This window comes from Alosa pseudoharengus, unplaced genomic scaffold (genome assembly GCF_046254945.1).
Source record: "Alosa pseudoharengus isolate Yale_2024_CS ecotype anadromous, Long Island Sound unplaced genomic scaffold, YU_APseudo_1.1 YU_APseudo_1.1_scf_17, whole genome shotgun sequence".
Taxonomy (NCBI): domain Eukaryota; kingdom Metazoa; phylum Chordata; class Actinopteri; order Clupeiformes; family Clupeidae; genus Alosa; species Alosa pseudoharengus.
Window position 1 is genome coordinate 24,191,200 of NW_027468640.1, and position 16,267 is coordinate 24,207,466.

Consider the following 16,267-nt stretch of genomic DNA (forward strand, 5'->3'; position numbering starts at 1 on the left):
CAGCGCCCCCTAGAGGCTATTTTGTTATCTGTGTGTTTGACACTCGGACTCAAATTGTTCTATAGACCCTTCACTTCAACTTAGAAGTGAAAACCAAACTTTAACACCAATTTGAAATGACTGAGAAAAATTACACATACATACGACCCTACTATTATTGGTGATTCACCTGGACAGATTCACAGAGGAGAATGACACCACATTGAAGTGGATCCAGACTAACTTTGGAGAGCAGGCTCTAAAGTTCACCATTGTTTTGTTCACTGGAGGAGACCTGGTGGACAAAAAACATGTAGAGAGATTTTTGAAAGAGAGCCCTGGACTTCAGACTCTGGTTGATGGCACTGGTGGAGGATATCACATCTTCAAAAATATAAATCTAGAGAGGAAGAAACAGATGAAGGGGCTGCTGGAGAAGATAGAGGCCATACTGGGAACGAATACAGGCTACTCCTATTCCTATGGTCTGCATGAAATGGTGAAAACAACTATAAGGGAGGAAGAAGACAGGAAGAGACTGGAAATGGAGAGATACTTTCGCGAGGCTGAAAAGGAACAACAAAGGATGGAGCAGAAGATTAAGGAACAGATTAAAAGCAAAATGACTGGCAGGATTGCAGATGCAACAGCTATTTCTAATGAATTAAGGGAGAACATCAAGGCAACAAAAGACCAGAATTGTAGGGATCAGGCTTTACTGATTGGGCTTGTTAGTGGAGGTATATCACATGCTATTTTCTTGAAGACAATACAGGATAGACAGTGTGAGTATAATCTGAAGTGGTTGTTTGTGTGTGTGTTCTCTGTGAGTGGAATTATGCAGAATTATCTTACTTTCCTGGTTGGGTTTATTAGTGGTGCAACTGTATACATTGGATTTCCCTTTTTGTTCACTTGGTTTTATTATCATTAAACTAAGGCTTGACTAGTTGGACACAGTAAAGCAGCAGACACAGCGGTCACACCCCTTTCAATTTCGCTCGGCTTCGCCGGAATATTGAAGCACTATATAATTGACTAATGAGCCTTGGGGGTATTTAAAGACTACCTGCCCTGCCTCATGTGAGGTAACTGGCAACCCTCCATATCAGCACTAAGAATGTCCAAAAACAAAGCTTTTTATCCAGTGATGTTCCAGTGAAGCTTTTACACAATGCTCCACAAAGCTTTGACACAATGCTCCACAACTCCATCTGGTGGTCAAGAAAAAGTCCTGCATCAACTATGTCATCCAGGTGTTTTGTATATTGCCATGTCATTTCCAGATGCATTTGTATATCGTCTTCATTTGTATTTACATTGAACTTTTAAGTTTTCTTCATCTTGTAAATAAAATAATTTAAGCATGGTAATAAAATGCATTAGAGTTGGCTATTCTTAATGTTTGTCATTGTCTATATTATATGTACAATGCATGTTATTTTATTCAATTTTAGGCTACATTGAGAAGTCATGCAGAGGAGTTATGTGTGTTCCTGACAAAACAACAATAAGTATGTGCACAAATATAGAAGCACAAATAAATGCATTTAAATCATGTCAGTTAAGAATGTAATCGGCTCTGCTGTGCAGGGGCTTAAGTGGCTCTATTTTTTATCACTAATCACAATCCCCTGCTTTGGAAAATATCTGTTCACATGGAAAAGATATGGCAGCATGTACCAGAGATTTGGGGGCCAGAGCATTCAGGTTGGGGTAAATGGTGTTGTGGGCCTGCCAGTAAGGGATTGTCACTTCGAGGGAGGTACAGTATGCATCATTGAGGTACCTCACCTCATTGGTGGCAGCATTAAAGCTATGTGGGTGGTAGCATAGTGGCTAAGGAGCTGGGCTAGCATGCTGTAGCCTGAAAAGATGTGGGTTTAATTCCCGGCTTCCACCACTTGAGCAAAGCGAGTTGTTTTGGGGACAATGGCCCTTGTAATATAAGTCAAATATGTAAGTCACTTTGGATAAAAGCGGCTGCTAAATTAATTAATGTAAAGCTGAAATGCCTTCGCCTCTTACTGACCTGGCTGACCTGGAACTCCCACAGGTAATGTGTGGGTGCATTCAGAGCTGCCCATGATGTTGATGCCTCCTCTGCACGTAGCCGCACGCGGCTCATGGATGCACTTACTCAAAGACGTTCAACTTGATTGCCGAATCGTGGGTCAGGCAAGGTGGCCAGTGCTAGGACAGGGATAGATTGTACGATGTTGCAATGTCTGTTGATGTGCTGCTACAGAGCCATCCGTAAAGATGATACATTTGTTTCCAGGGCGTTCCAGGGTGCAGAAGTGAATATGACACCATGTTGGAAACGTTTTCCAGTCGTGAGAGGCCAGACTCTCTTCACAAAGTGAAACAAAGTAGTAAATCTGGTATTTCAAGGCTAGCAGATGATTACAAAAGTATGTTACATAATGAAGTGAAAATGTATTACATTTTGTAATGCAATGTTATTACATAATGTGGTAGGCCATATCACTCACTGTCCAAAACTCACTGTCCACTGTTGAAAAGTGTATACTAAATGGTTAAAAAAAAGTGACGAAGAAGAGAGAGAGAAAACATGATGGAAAGAGAGTACATAGGTGCGATGATCTCAGTTAAGTGAAGAAACTTGATTACAAAGAATGGCCAGGAAAACACTGATTTGCCTTGCACAATAATCCTCTCTTGAGCCATTCATCGCTTATTGTATGTGAAAGTTAGAATACCATGGAATTATGAAATACCGATTGATAAACACCAGATGTACGGATTGGTCATTATTCTTGAGGAATTACTCACTGCCTTTTCTCTCCACCCTTCTTCGCCTGTAGCATTTGAGCAAGTATTGTTAACTATTGTCTTGTCATGGGGGAGGTCATACATGATCTTACGTGAAAATTTAAACAATACCAAAACTTTTTAACACGATAAGTCAAGTCAGTTTTTGCTCCTTTACTCACCCCCATGCCACCTTCTATCCCTGCCCAAATCCTGCCCTTCCCCACTCTCTAGGGCTACTCTGAATGCATTAGTTTACATGATCACATTTAACTATTATAATACACATATCACCCCATTTGATCATGAATTTTTAGATAATAATAGAATGTCAGGAACTGATTTCACCCACTATGCACATTTGGTCTCCCCCAATGTTAATTCCATGGTTACAACCTTGACATCCTCTATGGCCAGTCGAACCTTTTGTCCTAAATTGTGGTGTGCTTGTGGCCCACTTGGTCAGAGCCTGTTGTCCAGTGATGTGTATGTGTAGTACAGAGGTTAATAAATGGACAGAATTGAAAAGTATCTTTGGCTTTGTCTGTGATTAGGGTCTGGAATATACCAGGGCTAAAGCTGAATGGCAAAACCTATAACTGATAGAACCAAAATTATATGTGGAATGTGGATATGTGATTTTTTTTGCTCTTTGCCCTGAACCTCCCAATTACCTATTGTTCCAAACATTAGTAAGTTTGTAAACTAGTGTTGCAAACAGGCATTTAACAACAACACTAGATGGCCTCAGAGAGTAGTGGATATTGTATACATTCTGATACATTGTCTGTATTTGTTTAGTCAATAAGAAATCCAATTTCAAAATACATTCATAAATTCATTAATTAATATAGAATTTCATAAGCATGTTACAAATTAATTTCAATAACTGGACACCCTAACTGAATGAACAATAAATATTTTAATCCTGCATTTAAAATGAAAAAAAAAATCCATTTGATTCTTCATTTTCCAGCTGCTTTTCCTCTTCATTTTCCTTTCTCCTACTCAATTTCAGTCCAGAGAATCTTCTGTATAGGGCCTTCCCCATATGTCATCACACAGGCCGCCATATTTGTGCTACAGTTATAAGACTGGTCAAAGAGCGTGCCTAAAAATTCCACCAAAAGAAAACAATCCGAACAAATGTATATATGACGATTATAATGGACTACACCCCCCCTTTAAATTCCAATCGGATTGGGCAGTTTTATTCCAATCAAGGTGTTTATGAATGTGTTGATGTGCTTGTCCAGGCTTCTCGAATCGGGACACAAAATTAAAAAAATGTAAAAACCTGATAATAACCGGGAATCATGGACTGCATTTACATGGACATTGACGGATTACTACATAAGTAAGTAAATAACCTCAGATGAGAAATAAATTGCATTGAACAGTGGTCAGACATCTCTGAGTTCTTACACCAGACATATAATGGAGCAGAGAGGGATCACTCAGTAATGTTTGTTGGTCCTTGGGTTACTGGCTTTAAGAGCTGGGAATATACTGACCTAATCCATTGGGTTTTATAGGATTCCCTTAAACGTTTTTACTGTCTTTTCACCCACTGTGTCCACGCATGATGGGAGCAGGCTTTACTGAGTCCTCATAACTCGTTTACAGTGTCCTAGCAATTCCTTTGAAATTTGGTTTGAGGGGATGATTCTTATTGAGTGGGGCACGATCGGATTTCAGAAGAGTGAAAGTACATTTACTGAATACTCATTGTAAATGTGCAGCAAATAGACGGTGGATTAAAGTATTGGCCTTTACTGTGCACAACTTTGTAGAAATACAATTTGTAAATGCAAATGAAGATCATACACTTTGACCTTCTAGATTGTTGTGAACATCTGACTGTAAACCTGACCATGAGGTTTGAGACAGCGAATGGCTAGAGTATATTCATTACAGTGACCATCTGCAGGGAATGATTTTAAGAGACATTCCTGAAGTCAGTGTTTCAGTTCAACAAATGTAAAAGCAAATGAACTTCAAATGTTAAATTACATCTCAAAAAAGGTAAAACTCCAGTTGATGTACTGCTGACTTTTTTTTGCTGTTTTCACTTGTTCACTTTCAACAGAATATTACTTTGATCAGTGGTGTCAAATACAGTGTAATATCTGACAAGTCAAAGGTCAGAAGGTTATGTCATTTAGTCTCACTGCCTTTTGTGGCCTATGGTTTTCACCACAGCTCTACACTAAAAGACCTCCCACATAACTGAGAGAAAATTCCCAGTGGTTTAGAGAAAGTATGATTGCTGACCCTTTTGACAACACAAACAATAATTCTTTATTGTGTAGGAAAGGATCCCTCAATCATGTACAATCACTAAGGAAATTGTTGAGAGCTTGAGCCAATACTTCGCAGAATATGTCCAAGAATTTGGGAAGATGCACATCTGGACGTGTGGACTTTTGGCTCCTGTGCTGCTGTCAGATGTTTCTCTTTCAGGCAAACGCAGTTTTGTTTGTAATCAGTGTCTGTGGACTGCTTGAGGCAGTTTGTCATTCAGAAGTCCTCAGGGATAGAGTGCAATGTCTTCCAGAGGCCCAGAAAGAAAAATCGAATGTTGACTTTGCAAAGAATTTATTGTATGTTGCTTTTTCTTTATCCAAATTCTTTAAAGAAAGAACAAAATGGAATGATGCATGGTTAAAAGATGATGGAAGCAGTACGAGTTTAGAATGTTGATTTTTGAGTTTGGTAAGCACTTAGGAACTACTCTGTTCGAGGCAAGGAACTCCTCCTCTTGTTCTCCTTCTGTGGTAAATGGGGCCTGACTTCACGTGCAGATTGCCACGTAGGCTGATGTGTGTGCGTAAGAGTGCGTACGAGAGACGGCAAGAAAGGGGCAGACATTGAGAGATGGAGAGAGAGAGAGAAAGAGAGAGGGGGCGAATGAGAGGGATGAGAAGACAGTGAAGAAGAGGAAGAAAAAAGAAAAGGAGAAAGAGAGAGAGAGAAAGAGAAAGGGAGAGAGAAAGAGAGAGAGAGAGAGAGAGAGAGAGAACAACCTGTCGGCTGAGTTTGAGATTCTGGAGTAATGGAAAACTTCTGTTTGCTCAGGAAAAGCATCTGCAAAGGGGAATGTAGGCTGGATACACAAGCAGCTAGCACAAGCTTTTGTAATGGCTTTTATTGCTCACAAGGAGTTCTTTTTTTCATATTTAGCCAGACAAAAAGCAAAAAAAAATAATGAAATGAAATAATTGCACAGAACTGGTTTACACAGCACAGTCACTACCTTTCAAAACTAGGCTTTGAACTAGGCTTCATTCTCAATTCTCAATTGTAATTTTTATATCAGGCAAATCACTTGGATCATTGGATAATCACCAAATTGACCCAAAACACAATATCACTTGTATCCTTTTCTAAGGATTTGTCCGTGCTTTTGAGATCTTAAGCATGCATCCTCTTCCAAAAACATCTGTGTAAATTAAAAGAAAATGCAAGTTTATGATTCCATTGCATAGTATGCACTTCTTTGATCTTTTAAGAGAAAAAAAGCACTTTTTTCAAAAAGTTCCTTCTGTCCATCCGAGCAAACTACTCAAAGGTGTCTGAAGCGACGTGGACCTCGTTGATTTTCTCTTTGGCATCTCTGTCCTCTTTCTCTCACTGTGCCCAGACTAATCCAAACAAAAAAACTTCTCACCACTGCCAGTCTCTTGGCCTAATATCAAAAGAGGATAAACCCAGCAACGTGGACAGAGGAACTGGGTTAATTGCTTGCAGATGTGTTTCCACTGTCTGAGAGAGAGAGTGAAAAAGAGAGAGACGGCGTTTGCTTTGCCAGTTCCAGTGAGACATGGGGAAGGAGAGGGAGAGAGAGAGAAAAAGTCTTTGTGTGGGAGAGAGCGAAAGAGAGAGAGAGGGAGAGAGAGAGAAAGGACCAAAAAGTAGATGAAGAAAAGAAAGAACTTTTGACCTGGTACAGATGGTCCTGATCTGGTATGCAACAAATCTCAGATATTTTAATGTATTCATTTCCAAAGAATCTGGTGAAGATGTTAATACCTGACCTGGAGTCAGTGGAGTATGTGCTGTTTTGATGAAATGTACAGATTTTGTGTTATATTAGTGGTATGAGAGTACAGCAGCATCTCTTGGGCAAACCACATTCCCTAGTTATATTTCCCATATTTCCCAAAGTCCCAGTCATATTTCTAATAGATGAAAAACACATATGATTTATGGCCTAAAACTGAATGTAATAACATCTGGGCTGGCAGATATGTATAAATAGGCTCCAAAGTAATTTGTGACAACTGCAACACTTTGTTGTGTATTTAGAAGCTGAACTGTTAGATGGTGTACCTGTCAGACCGTTTTCTTTTTTTAACCAAATGTACTGCATGAATAACTCAGAGCTGTCCAGACATAGCTTAAGTCTGTAGTCACTGGCTGGCTTTTATAAACATACTGCGTCCCAAGTCTGCAACTGATCACAGTTCTCCAAGTGTCCAAGAACTTTTGTCAGGAATCATATAACAGCTCTTTCTCTTTCAGCTAGTTTTTTTGCCAGATTTCTGCCCTTACACAAGCTGTACCACAAGGTCATGTGACATAGGAACTAAAACGTGTGCATTTCTCCCTTAGTTGAGTAATACTTGGACATGGCTGTTTTGGTGCTGCTTTTGTGCTCTTATTGAGACTGAGGAAAAATATTTGAGTGATAGGTCTAACAAGGAATCATAGATCTCCACACGTCATCCCTCCCCACAGACTCATAACTATGTGATAAATTGAACAGTAAATTAGACTACTTTTTCTAAACAGGCTATGCATATTTATGTTTCAATTCTTGGACCAATTTAAAAGTAACCCTAACATTACCTGCAGAAAAACATGACAGGAAATGAAAAATACTCAAATGCACATTGCTAGCACAATGTAGACACATAGTGATGTTTGTTAGACAGTCAGTTCAACAGGGGTGTTTATCATATGTTGCTGGTTGTATTGCAGTTCATATTATGCCTTTCTCAACTGGAGCCGATAGAACTGCCAACAATAACTGGGTCACAGACTGTACTTACTGTACATTGCACATCAGTGGTCCTCGTCATACAAGACATAGGGTTCCACACATCAGGTGAAAAGACAGATCTACAAGAATAACTTCATGATCTGATATATGTTTGAATGTTATCATTTATTTGCAGTATATTATTTGCATGTTTGCTCTCTGGAGCTAATTTAGTAAGTAAGTAAATAAGTAAGTAAGTAAGTAAGTAAGTAAATAAATAAATCCAATATCACAAAACTCTGTGGTGGTGTGTGTGTGTTGGGTGTTGGGGGGGGGGGGGGCAGCTACGGCAATCTTTTTAATTTCCATAACATGAAAATTGCATACTGCACGTGTACTGTTCTTTACAGTGCAATGCATGAGGAGATTGATTAATAAGACTAAACGATCTTTGTCAGTATATCTGTCAGTGATGCTGAAAGAGTGATGCTAAATTAGACATGTGAGGATGCCTGCAGGTTAGTGATTGCACTGGTGAGTAGTGATTGGTTGTGAACAAAGTGCCACCTAGTGTACATCTGAGAGCACAGTTCCTCATTATGGCAGAATGCTTCACACCTGATGAGGACTCCACGTGAGACAGCACTTCAAAGTAAAACGTTGTATTTTAGGGAGGTATAATGGTATAGACACCTAGGGAATATTCTTTTTTTTCGTGTTATTTGGTGGTTCAACTAACAGGGAAACGTGGCATTTCGTTGCAAAAAGGGAAACCGACTACATTTCATAAACTCATATGGGTGGTCACGGTGGTTTATGATGAAAAGTACAGTGAGCAGAACCACTTATTATGTTTCCCAAGCTGGCAGTTTGTCGTCACATGTCAGCAAGAGGACAAGTTTATGCTGCAACATCAAAATGAAAAAGCATAACTTATACAACTGAATGTGAAAGATCATCATAGATAGGACTATAAGAGACAAAGACAATGTCATTACATTTGGCCCATGCTGCATAGCTGTAAATTATCATGAGCTTCTGACAGAAAACCTAAAAGTTGGTTTAGAGTAGAAAGAATAGGATATACAAGGCATGTTATGCTTATCAACAAGCTTGCAATAGCCTATCGAACCTGATATAACCAGTGAGTGAACTACATATATTGAAACAAGTACATTTTACAGGTGTTCTGTTGTAGTGGCAGCCATTTGTATCTGCAGTCAAGTGATTAAAGATGACATGTTTGTGTACATTATACTGAAACAAGCAATTATTGTTTTTTATTATTATTATTTGATTGTGTTGATTTGTTGGATGCTTTATTTATGCCATTGCGTCTCTAGTGTAATTGAATCCCATTTGTCAGGATAAATCCTTTTTTTCATCTTGAAAGGCACGCCTCCCTGGCAAGGCATTAGTACACCCCCACACACCATCACCCCCCAACACACACACACAAACTAGATGTTTTCCTATTGGTTAGTTTGGCTGCAATTGCAACACATCACATCATTACACATCATATAATGTCAGCTGATCCAAATAAAAACATATATTCATATAATACTAGACTAGACTCCATATGTCCTGGAATACAGATCAGATGAATGTTAGGGTGCTTGCAGGAGAAAGTCATGGAAACTAGGCCAACAAATGTAGGCTAGAATGCTACTCTGTTGCTAATTCATTGCTAAGAGTCGTTTATACCACAATTCAATGTCTCATCGTTAATAAACAATTTCAATTAGCTAGTCAGGTGACTGGCATAACTGTTATTTACAAATTTCGATACTGTTTCAAGGATCTTGTATAACAACGGAATCAGAAACTTTAGAAATTCAACTCCTCCTACTTGAGGTCCCCATAGAACAGAAAACTTGTTGAGCGCTCCAGTGAGGAGACATGAGAGATTGCGCAAAGACCATGCATATGGCCATATAGGCATTTTAAAAGCATGCAAAATACATTTTATTTCTTTTCCAATACGTTTTTTAATACTTTGATTTTTTAAGGATATTTTTGAGTCAACAGTTTGTCCTCACGTTGTTCAGAACATTTTATTAAAATGCAGATGCGTTTAATTGACTCTCTAATTTGCTTTAGTGCGCATATATGTTTACTTGGTTGCATACTGCAAACCACTCATTCTCAACGCCTCCGTGAATCAAGTCGAGCGAGTCCTGCCTCTGGCACGGGTCAAACCTTTCAGTGGCAGCACAATGGCCAAGTTTTTAGATTACTCAGCCACGGTTCGGAATATCAACCGGCGAGGCAAAGACAAAATAAGGATCAGTCTGAGGTCAAACCTATAACTATCGTCAGCAACGTGAACTCGGCGAACAGTCCTCCCAGCTCATCCCGTTCACCAAATCCCGTCACTGGAGGAGGACGCACCGGCGGCTTGCGTTGGTTACAATCTCAAGCCCAGAGGCACAACCGTGGACCCATCGGGCGCTTACATCATCCGGCTAATCGAAATGACACCTCAGGTAACGACACTGCCCGTGCTGAGCAAGGCAACTCTACTCGTGCTGAGCAAGGCAACTCTACTCGAACCCCTCCGTTATCTAATCTACGGAGAGAAGACGTGATGGTCGGGGACGACCCTTATGATCCATACAAGTCTATTGATGACCCAGACAACCCATATTACAATTCCTATGACACATACGAGAGACCGCGACGCAGGCAGCGCCCGGGATATGGCACAAGGTACTTTCAACACGGTAAGAACGATACCTTATCTGATGGTATGGTAACATCACAGTGCTTTGTTTATTGTATAACTTTATGAAAGCGTGTGAAAACCACTAGATACACATTCTCCATAGGACTGCCTGACCTTGTGCCAGACCCTTATTATATCCAAGCCTCCACGTACGTCCAAAGAATGCCCATGTATAACCTTAGATGCGCAGCAGAGGAAAACTGCTTGGCAAGGTATAGTAAACAAATGAAAGGACTGCCTTGAAAAGTACTGTGGATAGACTGTATTTCGTTCATTGTGTTCTGCTAATGGTAGCATAACTGACTGTATTTATTCAAATGCTCTGATGATGGCATCATAAAGAATTGTGAAAATGTATGCTCCAAAAGTCACAGCAACATTCATAAACTTTTAGGTCAACAATTTCAAGAATGTATTCATTAATGGGGGGCCTTTCTGCATCAGTATTCACTAATGCTATTTAAATATATAAATAAATCACCACTTTTTGGGAAATAGGACTGCTGAAACTGAATTTAATCTAAGACATAACAGTGAGTTCCAAAGAAACATCTGTTTTTTTCTCTTCTCCTGTCAGCATGATGTCATCATGCATATTTGAGAGAAATTTCACAGAATGCCATGTGTATTTACTGGATCTGATTATATTTTGGACCAACAGTTCAGCCTACGGAGCGCGAGACTATGACACACGCATGCTCCTGAGGTTTCCACAGCGAGTGAAGAACCAAGGAACCTCAGACTTCTTACCAAGCAGACCACGCTACTCATGGGAGTGGCACAGCTGTCACCAGTGAGTGTGTTCTGTGACTGTGCACATATACCACCAGCAATTAGACTGCCACCAGTCTAAATAACACCCTTTTTCACTGACTTCATTTGTCACCTGTCTGTCTGACTTTCTGTCCTCTTCCAACTGGTTTCTCAAAGCCAGTTGGAAGGTTAATTGTTCTCTATGAAGACTAAACCAGTGCTCTTGGCTTTTGTGAAAACTAAATCAGATCTATCCAGTACCCTTAGTCTGTCCCTCTGAGTTCATTTCAGTGTCTGACATTTACGCCTTTCACAATACAACATAAAGTCTCCCATTAGCTCTTAACTAATGCTATTTTTGGAGTCGTATTACAAGTGGTTACAGTTTTCAGTTCCAAGGGAAATGGTCTGAATGCTTGCTTGTATAAAACGCATAACTGGCTCTCTTAGGTGCCCTGCAGTGCCAAAAAAGCCAATTCATGGCAATGTCTCACAGCATAGTTTAGTCCTGATGTAGAGAGGCCACATTGCATTGCTGCACTTGGAGTACATTTGGCCCAATCCCAACGTATACAGTGACCTCATGCTTGTAGTCAGTCGTAGAAACCCTGAAATGTCATGAGTGGAGAAATCCTTTCGGAAAAGGAATTTAAGTTATTGACGCTTGGTTCAAGTTCTCCAAACTCTGTTTTTGAGGAATCCACCACCAATGCATATGTTTTAAACTTCAAAAACGTTGTTTGTAAACATATTCTAATTCCTCAACAGTCTTCTAGTTCTTGGCCGAGGATATGTGCAAAGTTGATCCTTCTCATTAGTTTCCGGTCATTATTCTCAGATGAAATCTGGATTTTATTGGCAGCTCATCAAACCACAGACAGTCAAAAACCACCTAGCCATATTTTCCAGTGAGGTTAACACACCGAGTAAGCTCACAAAGCTTCACAGAAACAAGACGGGCACTGAGTATTGAAAGGAACTCTTAATTCTTATTTGCAGCACTAGTGCAAAGTAGGTTGGAAGGGCCTGTGCTGATCATAATCACTGTTTCGTTTTTGTTGGATACACCACAGTGGTTCTCTAAAGTGCCACCATTAGGCAAAATGTGATCATTACATTATGGCAATGATGTTAAAGATCTTATCTGGCTCACCCAGTCACATAACATCTTTGTTGTACATATTTTGCAATTCAATAGAAAATGGTTGCCAACGAATGTAACACTTGATTACACTTGAAGATCTGGAACCATTTTCCCCATCCACCTGTTATAAGATCTAGTATCAGTATAAGTGTATATACTCTTTTGATCCCATGAGGGAAATTTGGTCTCTGCATTTATCCCAATCCATGAATTTGTGAAACACACACAGCACACAGTGAAGCACACGCTAACCCAGAGCTGTGAGCTGCCTGCTACAGCGTAGATCTCTACAGCCACTTTCTCTATTTCACATCCTTGCATCTGCATTTGCTCTCTCTGTATTTACTCGCTGACGTCTCAGCTGCAGAAAGGATTTGTCTGTGATTTCAGGCACTACCACAGCATGGATGAGTTCAGCCACTACGACCTGTTGGATTCGAGCACCCAGCACCGCGTGGCTGAGGGACACAAGGCCAGCTTCTGTCTGGAGGACACGTCCTGTGACTACGGCTTCTACAGACGATTTGCTTGCACCTCGCACACCCAGGTAATTACACTGTAGCTGTTTACGCACAGACAGTATCATTTAAGAGCAATTCAGGCCGAATTGAGGCATTATGTCAGAGTGAAATCCCACTATAATTTTCTCTTAAATGGGCTGAAATGGTCGCTCTGGGCACACATCATTTTGTTTGAAATGAGACGCAAGTGGCAGCCTCACACTTCAGTGTCAGTCCAGTTTTTACTGGTCTTCAGTGGACACTGATTACCAGGAACCACTAAATCAACTAATTTTAAGGAGTGATCATAAAGGTTGGTTGCCACCATTCCAATTAGACCACATTAGTGGCATTCTAGAAGGCATTCAAGGAGGTATTCAAGAGTCAGTAGGAGTCAGTATTACATTGAAAGTACTGAATTGGAATCGGAGACCCTGGGAAAAGGTAATTGACATTTGAGCTCAACGGAATATAAATTCTACCTCTAGCTTCAGTGTCCCCTGAAGCAACATATTAATTGTCTGGAACTGTTAATTGTCTGGAACTGTTAATGGCTTGAGCCATTAAGTTCCTTCTTATTTACAGAGTAAGTAATGTGTATAAGCAGCAGCGTGTCTTTGACTACTGTTACACTGGACCCTGCCTTTGATGATGTGAATTTTATTGCGGGTTTAGAAAATAGTGACATCTGGTGTCCAAATACTTATTTGGATTTAAGTAATAGTAGACCTACACTGGCAGACAAATATAACAGAATATAACAGAACAGAACTCTCCTTCTGGTACAAATATAACAGAACAGAACTCTCCTTCTGGTATTTCCCTAAGAAGTGCTATTAGTTATTGAAGTACTGTGTGATAATTAGGATATTATTAAGATAAATAGCAAAGACATTTAAAAATGACAATATGATTACAACTCAAGACATATGATGCATGTTATAAAAACATGTAGCATTATAAATAAAAGTATATGGGCTAATTTAACACCATTGGTAAGACCTTAAACACAAACATTAATGAGTCAACTGCTCTCACATGCAACACGATAGTTTTAGTTCATGCAAGAGAAATGTGCTTGTTGACAGACTCTGCACATGGATAGCCTTTTAAATTAGGGCCGCATGTCTCTCAATACTGTACTTTTACTTTTTACTTTAACTCACAAGTAGAGAAAAGCCTACAGCATGGAAAGTCCGGCAAATGAATAACGACCGCAACTATGCGTGGGAATAAGGGAGTGTGAGGTGAACGTTAGGCTCCTATGATCTGTTCCGTATGGTGGGGGAATAGATACTGGTGGTGAAGGCTGGAGTCCAGATGAAATGGCCAATATAATTTGAGATGGTTGTTTTAAAATACAGTTCTGTTTGCCACCTCCTCCACAGCCTGTTTTGTAAAAAATATATATTTCAACCTATAGGACATAGCTGTGTTTCCATCTTTATGAATTTATTATGTATATTCACATATTTGTTATAATTCATGTTCTTTAACAGCAGAGTCATGCTGACTATGTGTGATTTATAGGCCAGAGGGGCCTTTGTGAGGTAAGTTGGACTGTTCCAGATGGATTTCAGCAATTCATGGAAGGACGCAGTAGCCGTGAACTATCAGCTGTTCTGTGTGGACTTACAGTGGTATAAATCACTCTGTCAGGTTGTAATGTTCAAAGATGTTGGCCACATGGATTACACCACTATCTGCTCTTGTATAGGGGCTGAGTCCAGGATGCTATGACACTTACAATGCCGACATTGATTGCCAGTGGATTGACATCACTGATGTAAAGCCTGGCAACTACATACTTAAGGTTAGTGTTGACAATTGTATCATTTACATTTTGTTACCCTCTCATTTTCTGAGCTATTCATTCTGTGTGAAATAACATAGGTATTGTATTGGTGCACATTTATTCTGTTGTGACAAATCATTACAACAAAGTGAAAGGCCTATGCATCTGGAATCGTTTCGAGGGATATCTTGAGTATCGTAGTAGTTGTTGGCACGCGCTTTAACCACTCTGGAGAAGAGGGATTTGGGATGCCAGACACCACTGCTGAGCCTTCTGGAAGTGTTGTGGGCCTAATGGAAAGAAACGGCGATGAAGGATGGGACCCATTCAACAACCCCACTGAAATGTTTTTGTTGTTGTTGTTGTTGTTAAGTAGCCTATTGTTAAATACCAGTAGGATATTTGTAGGGCATCTTGTAGTGTTACAATACTGTGTGACAGTGAGAGGTTAGGCCACCGTGATAAATCGTCAACCATTTGCAACAAGGAATGTAAAATGTTTTCCTGTGTCTCACTAAAAATGAGAGATGAAAGGCAAACGAGTTTCCTGTTTGATCTGTAATTTGTATCACTTACAGAATGTTGTAAAAACACTGTAATCTGACTGTTTGTGCATGGATGTGATTCTAAGGCCGATTTACTCAGGGTGTTGTTTTTATCCATGATACAGATCAGTGTGAACCCAAGCTACCAAGTCCCAGAATCAGACTACAACAATAATATTGTTCGCTGCGATCTTCGGTATACTGGCAATTATGCTTATGTCTCTGGCTGTCATGTAACACCGTAAGTATCTCATCCCAAACAACCACATGAAACACTCTTATCACTGATTACCTGTTATGTTTGTAATTAAACTGAGCCCTTGTTTGATTTCAGATACTGAGAATGAAATACTCTACTAGCAAATGGAGGTCAATCAAGATCAAACCATACATTGATCATGATAATATCAATGGTAACTACTTGTACTGAATGACCATGGATGCTGTTTTGAAGAAACACAGTATAAAAGCACCACTGTGTGAAAGACAAAATGTCTTACAAGATTTATTTTAATTTTTGTAAAACTGCTCATACTTACACAATTCTATGTTGGCATTGCTTACTCATTGCTTATTAAGATATTGCATTAACTGTGCATATGAAACTACACACTGAATCACAGCTTTCTTCTGTCTTTTGTATTAGCACATAATAATGCAAAGATGCCCTTCAACGGGCTATACCTGTAGACAAAATGTTTACAAAAAAAATGAATTGCAACTGTTCTTTTATAATGTAGTTCTAGAGCTTATGTAGAATTATTGTGCCCTAATTCCCTGTGTATTCTGAGTTAACATTGTACACAATAGCTTAGTGCTGCTCACTCCCTGTGTATTTCTGAAATATACTTGAATAAATCATTTAAATGTTTTACTTGCATTACTTGCATGTGCATCATCAAATATATGACGTACATGGCAGGTTTTTTTGTTTTGTTTTGTTTTTTAACTTTGACCAATGTCTAAAATAATGTACAAGTTAAACCCCATAGGCTAACCCCATAGATGTAGCGCTGACCCCTGCTGTCTTGTAGGCCACACATAGATTAGTCAAATTTGAGCAA

General features: G+C 39.6%; 1 protein-coding gene across 2 annotated transcripts; it reads left to right on the plus strand.

Annotated features, from left to right (window-relative positions):
• Positions 1–9,612: 9,612 nt before the first annotated feature.
• On the plus strand, positions 9,613–16,083 carry loxa (lysyl oxidase a). 2 transcript variants are annotated; one of them, XM_076289020.1, is made up of 7 exons: positions 9,614–10,464; positions 10,570–10,678; positions 11,128–11,259; positions 12,754–12,910; positions 14,581–14,676; positions 15,329–15,444; positions 15,538–16,083. In XM_076289020.1, exons 1-7 carry the CDS (start codon positions 9,804–9,806, stop codon positions 15,542–15,544), a joined length of 1,278 nt encoding a protein of 425 aa, XP_076145135.1. In that variant the 5' UTR covers positions 9,614–9,803; the 3' UTR covers positions 15,545–16,083. The 2 variants fall into 2 exon arrangements, with proteins under 2 accessions (XP_076145136.1, XP_076145135.1); XM_076289021.1 differs by lacking the exon at positions 15,538–16,083 and having other exon boundaries at positions 9,613–10,464; positions 15,329–15,448.
• The last annotated feature ends 184 nt before the right edge of the window (positions 16,084–16,267 follow it).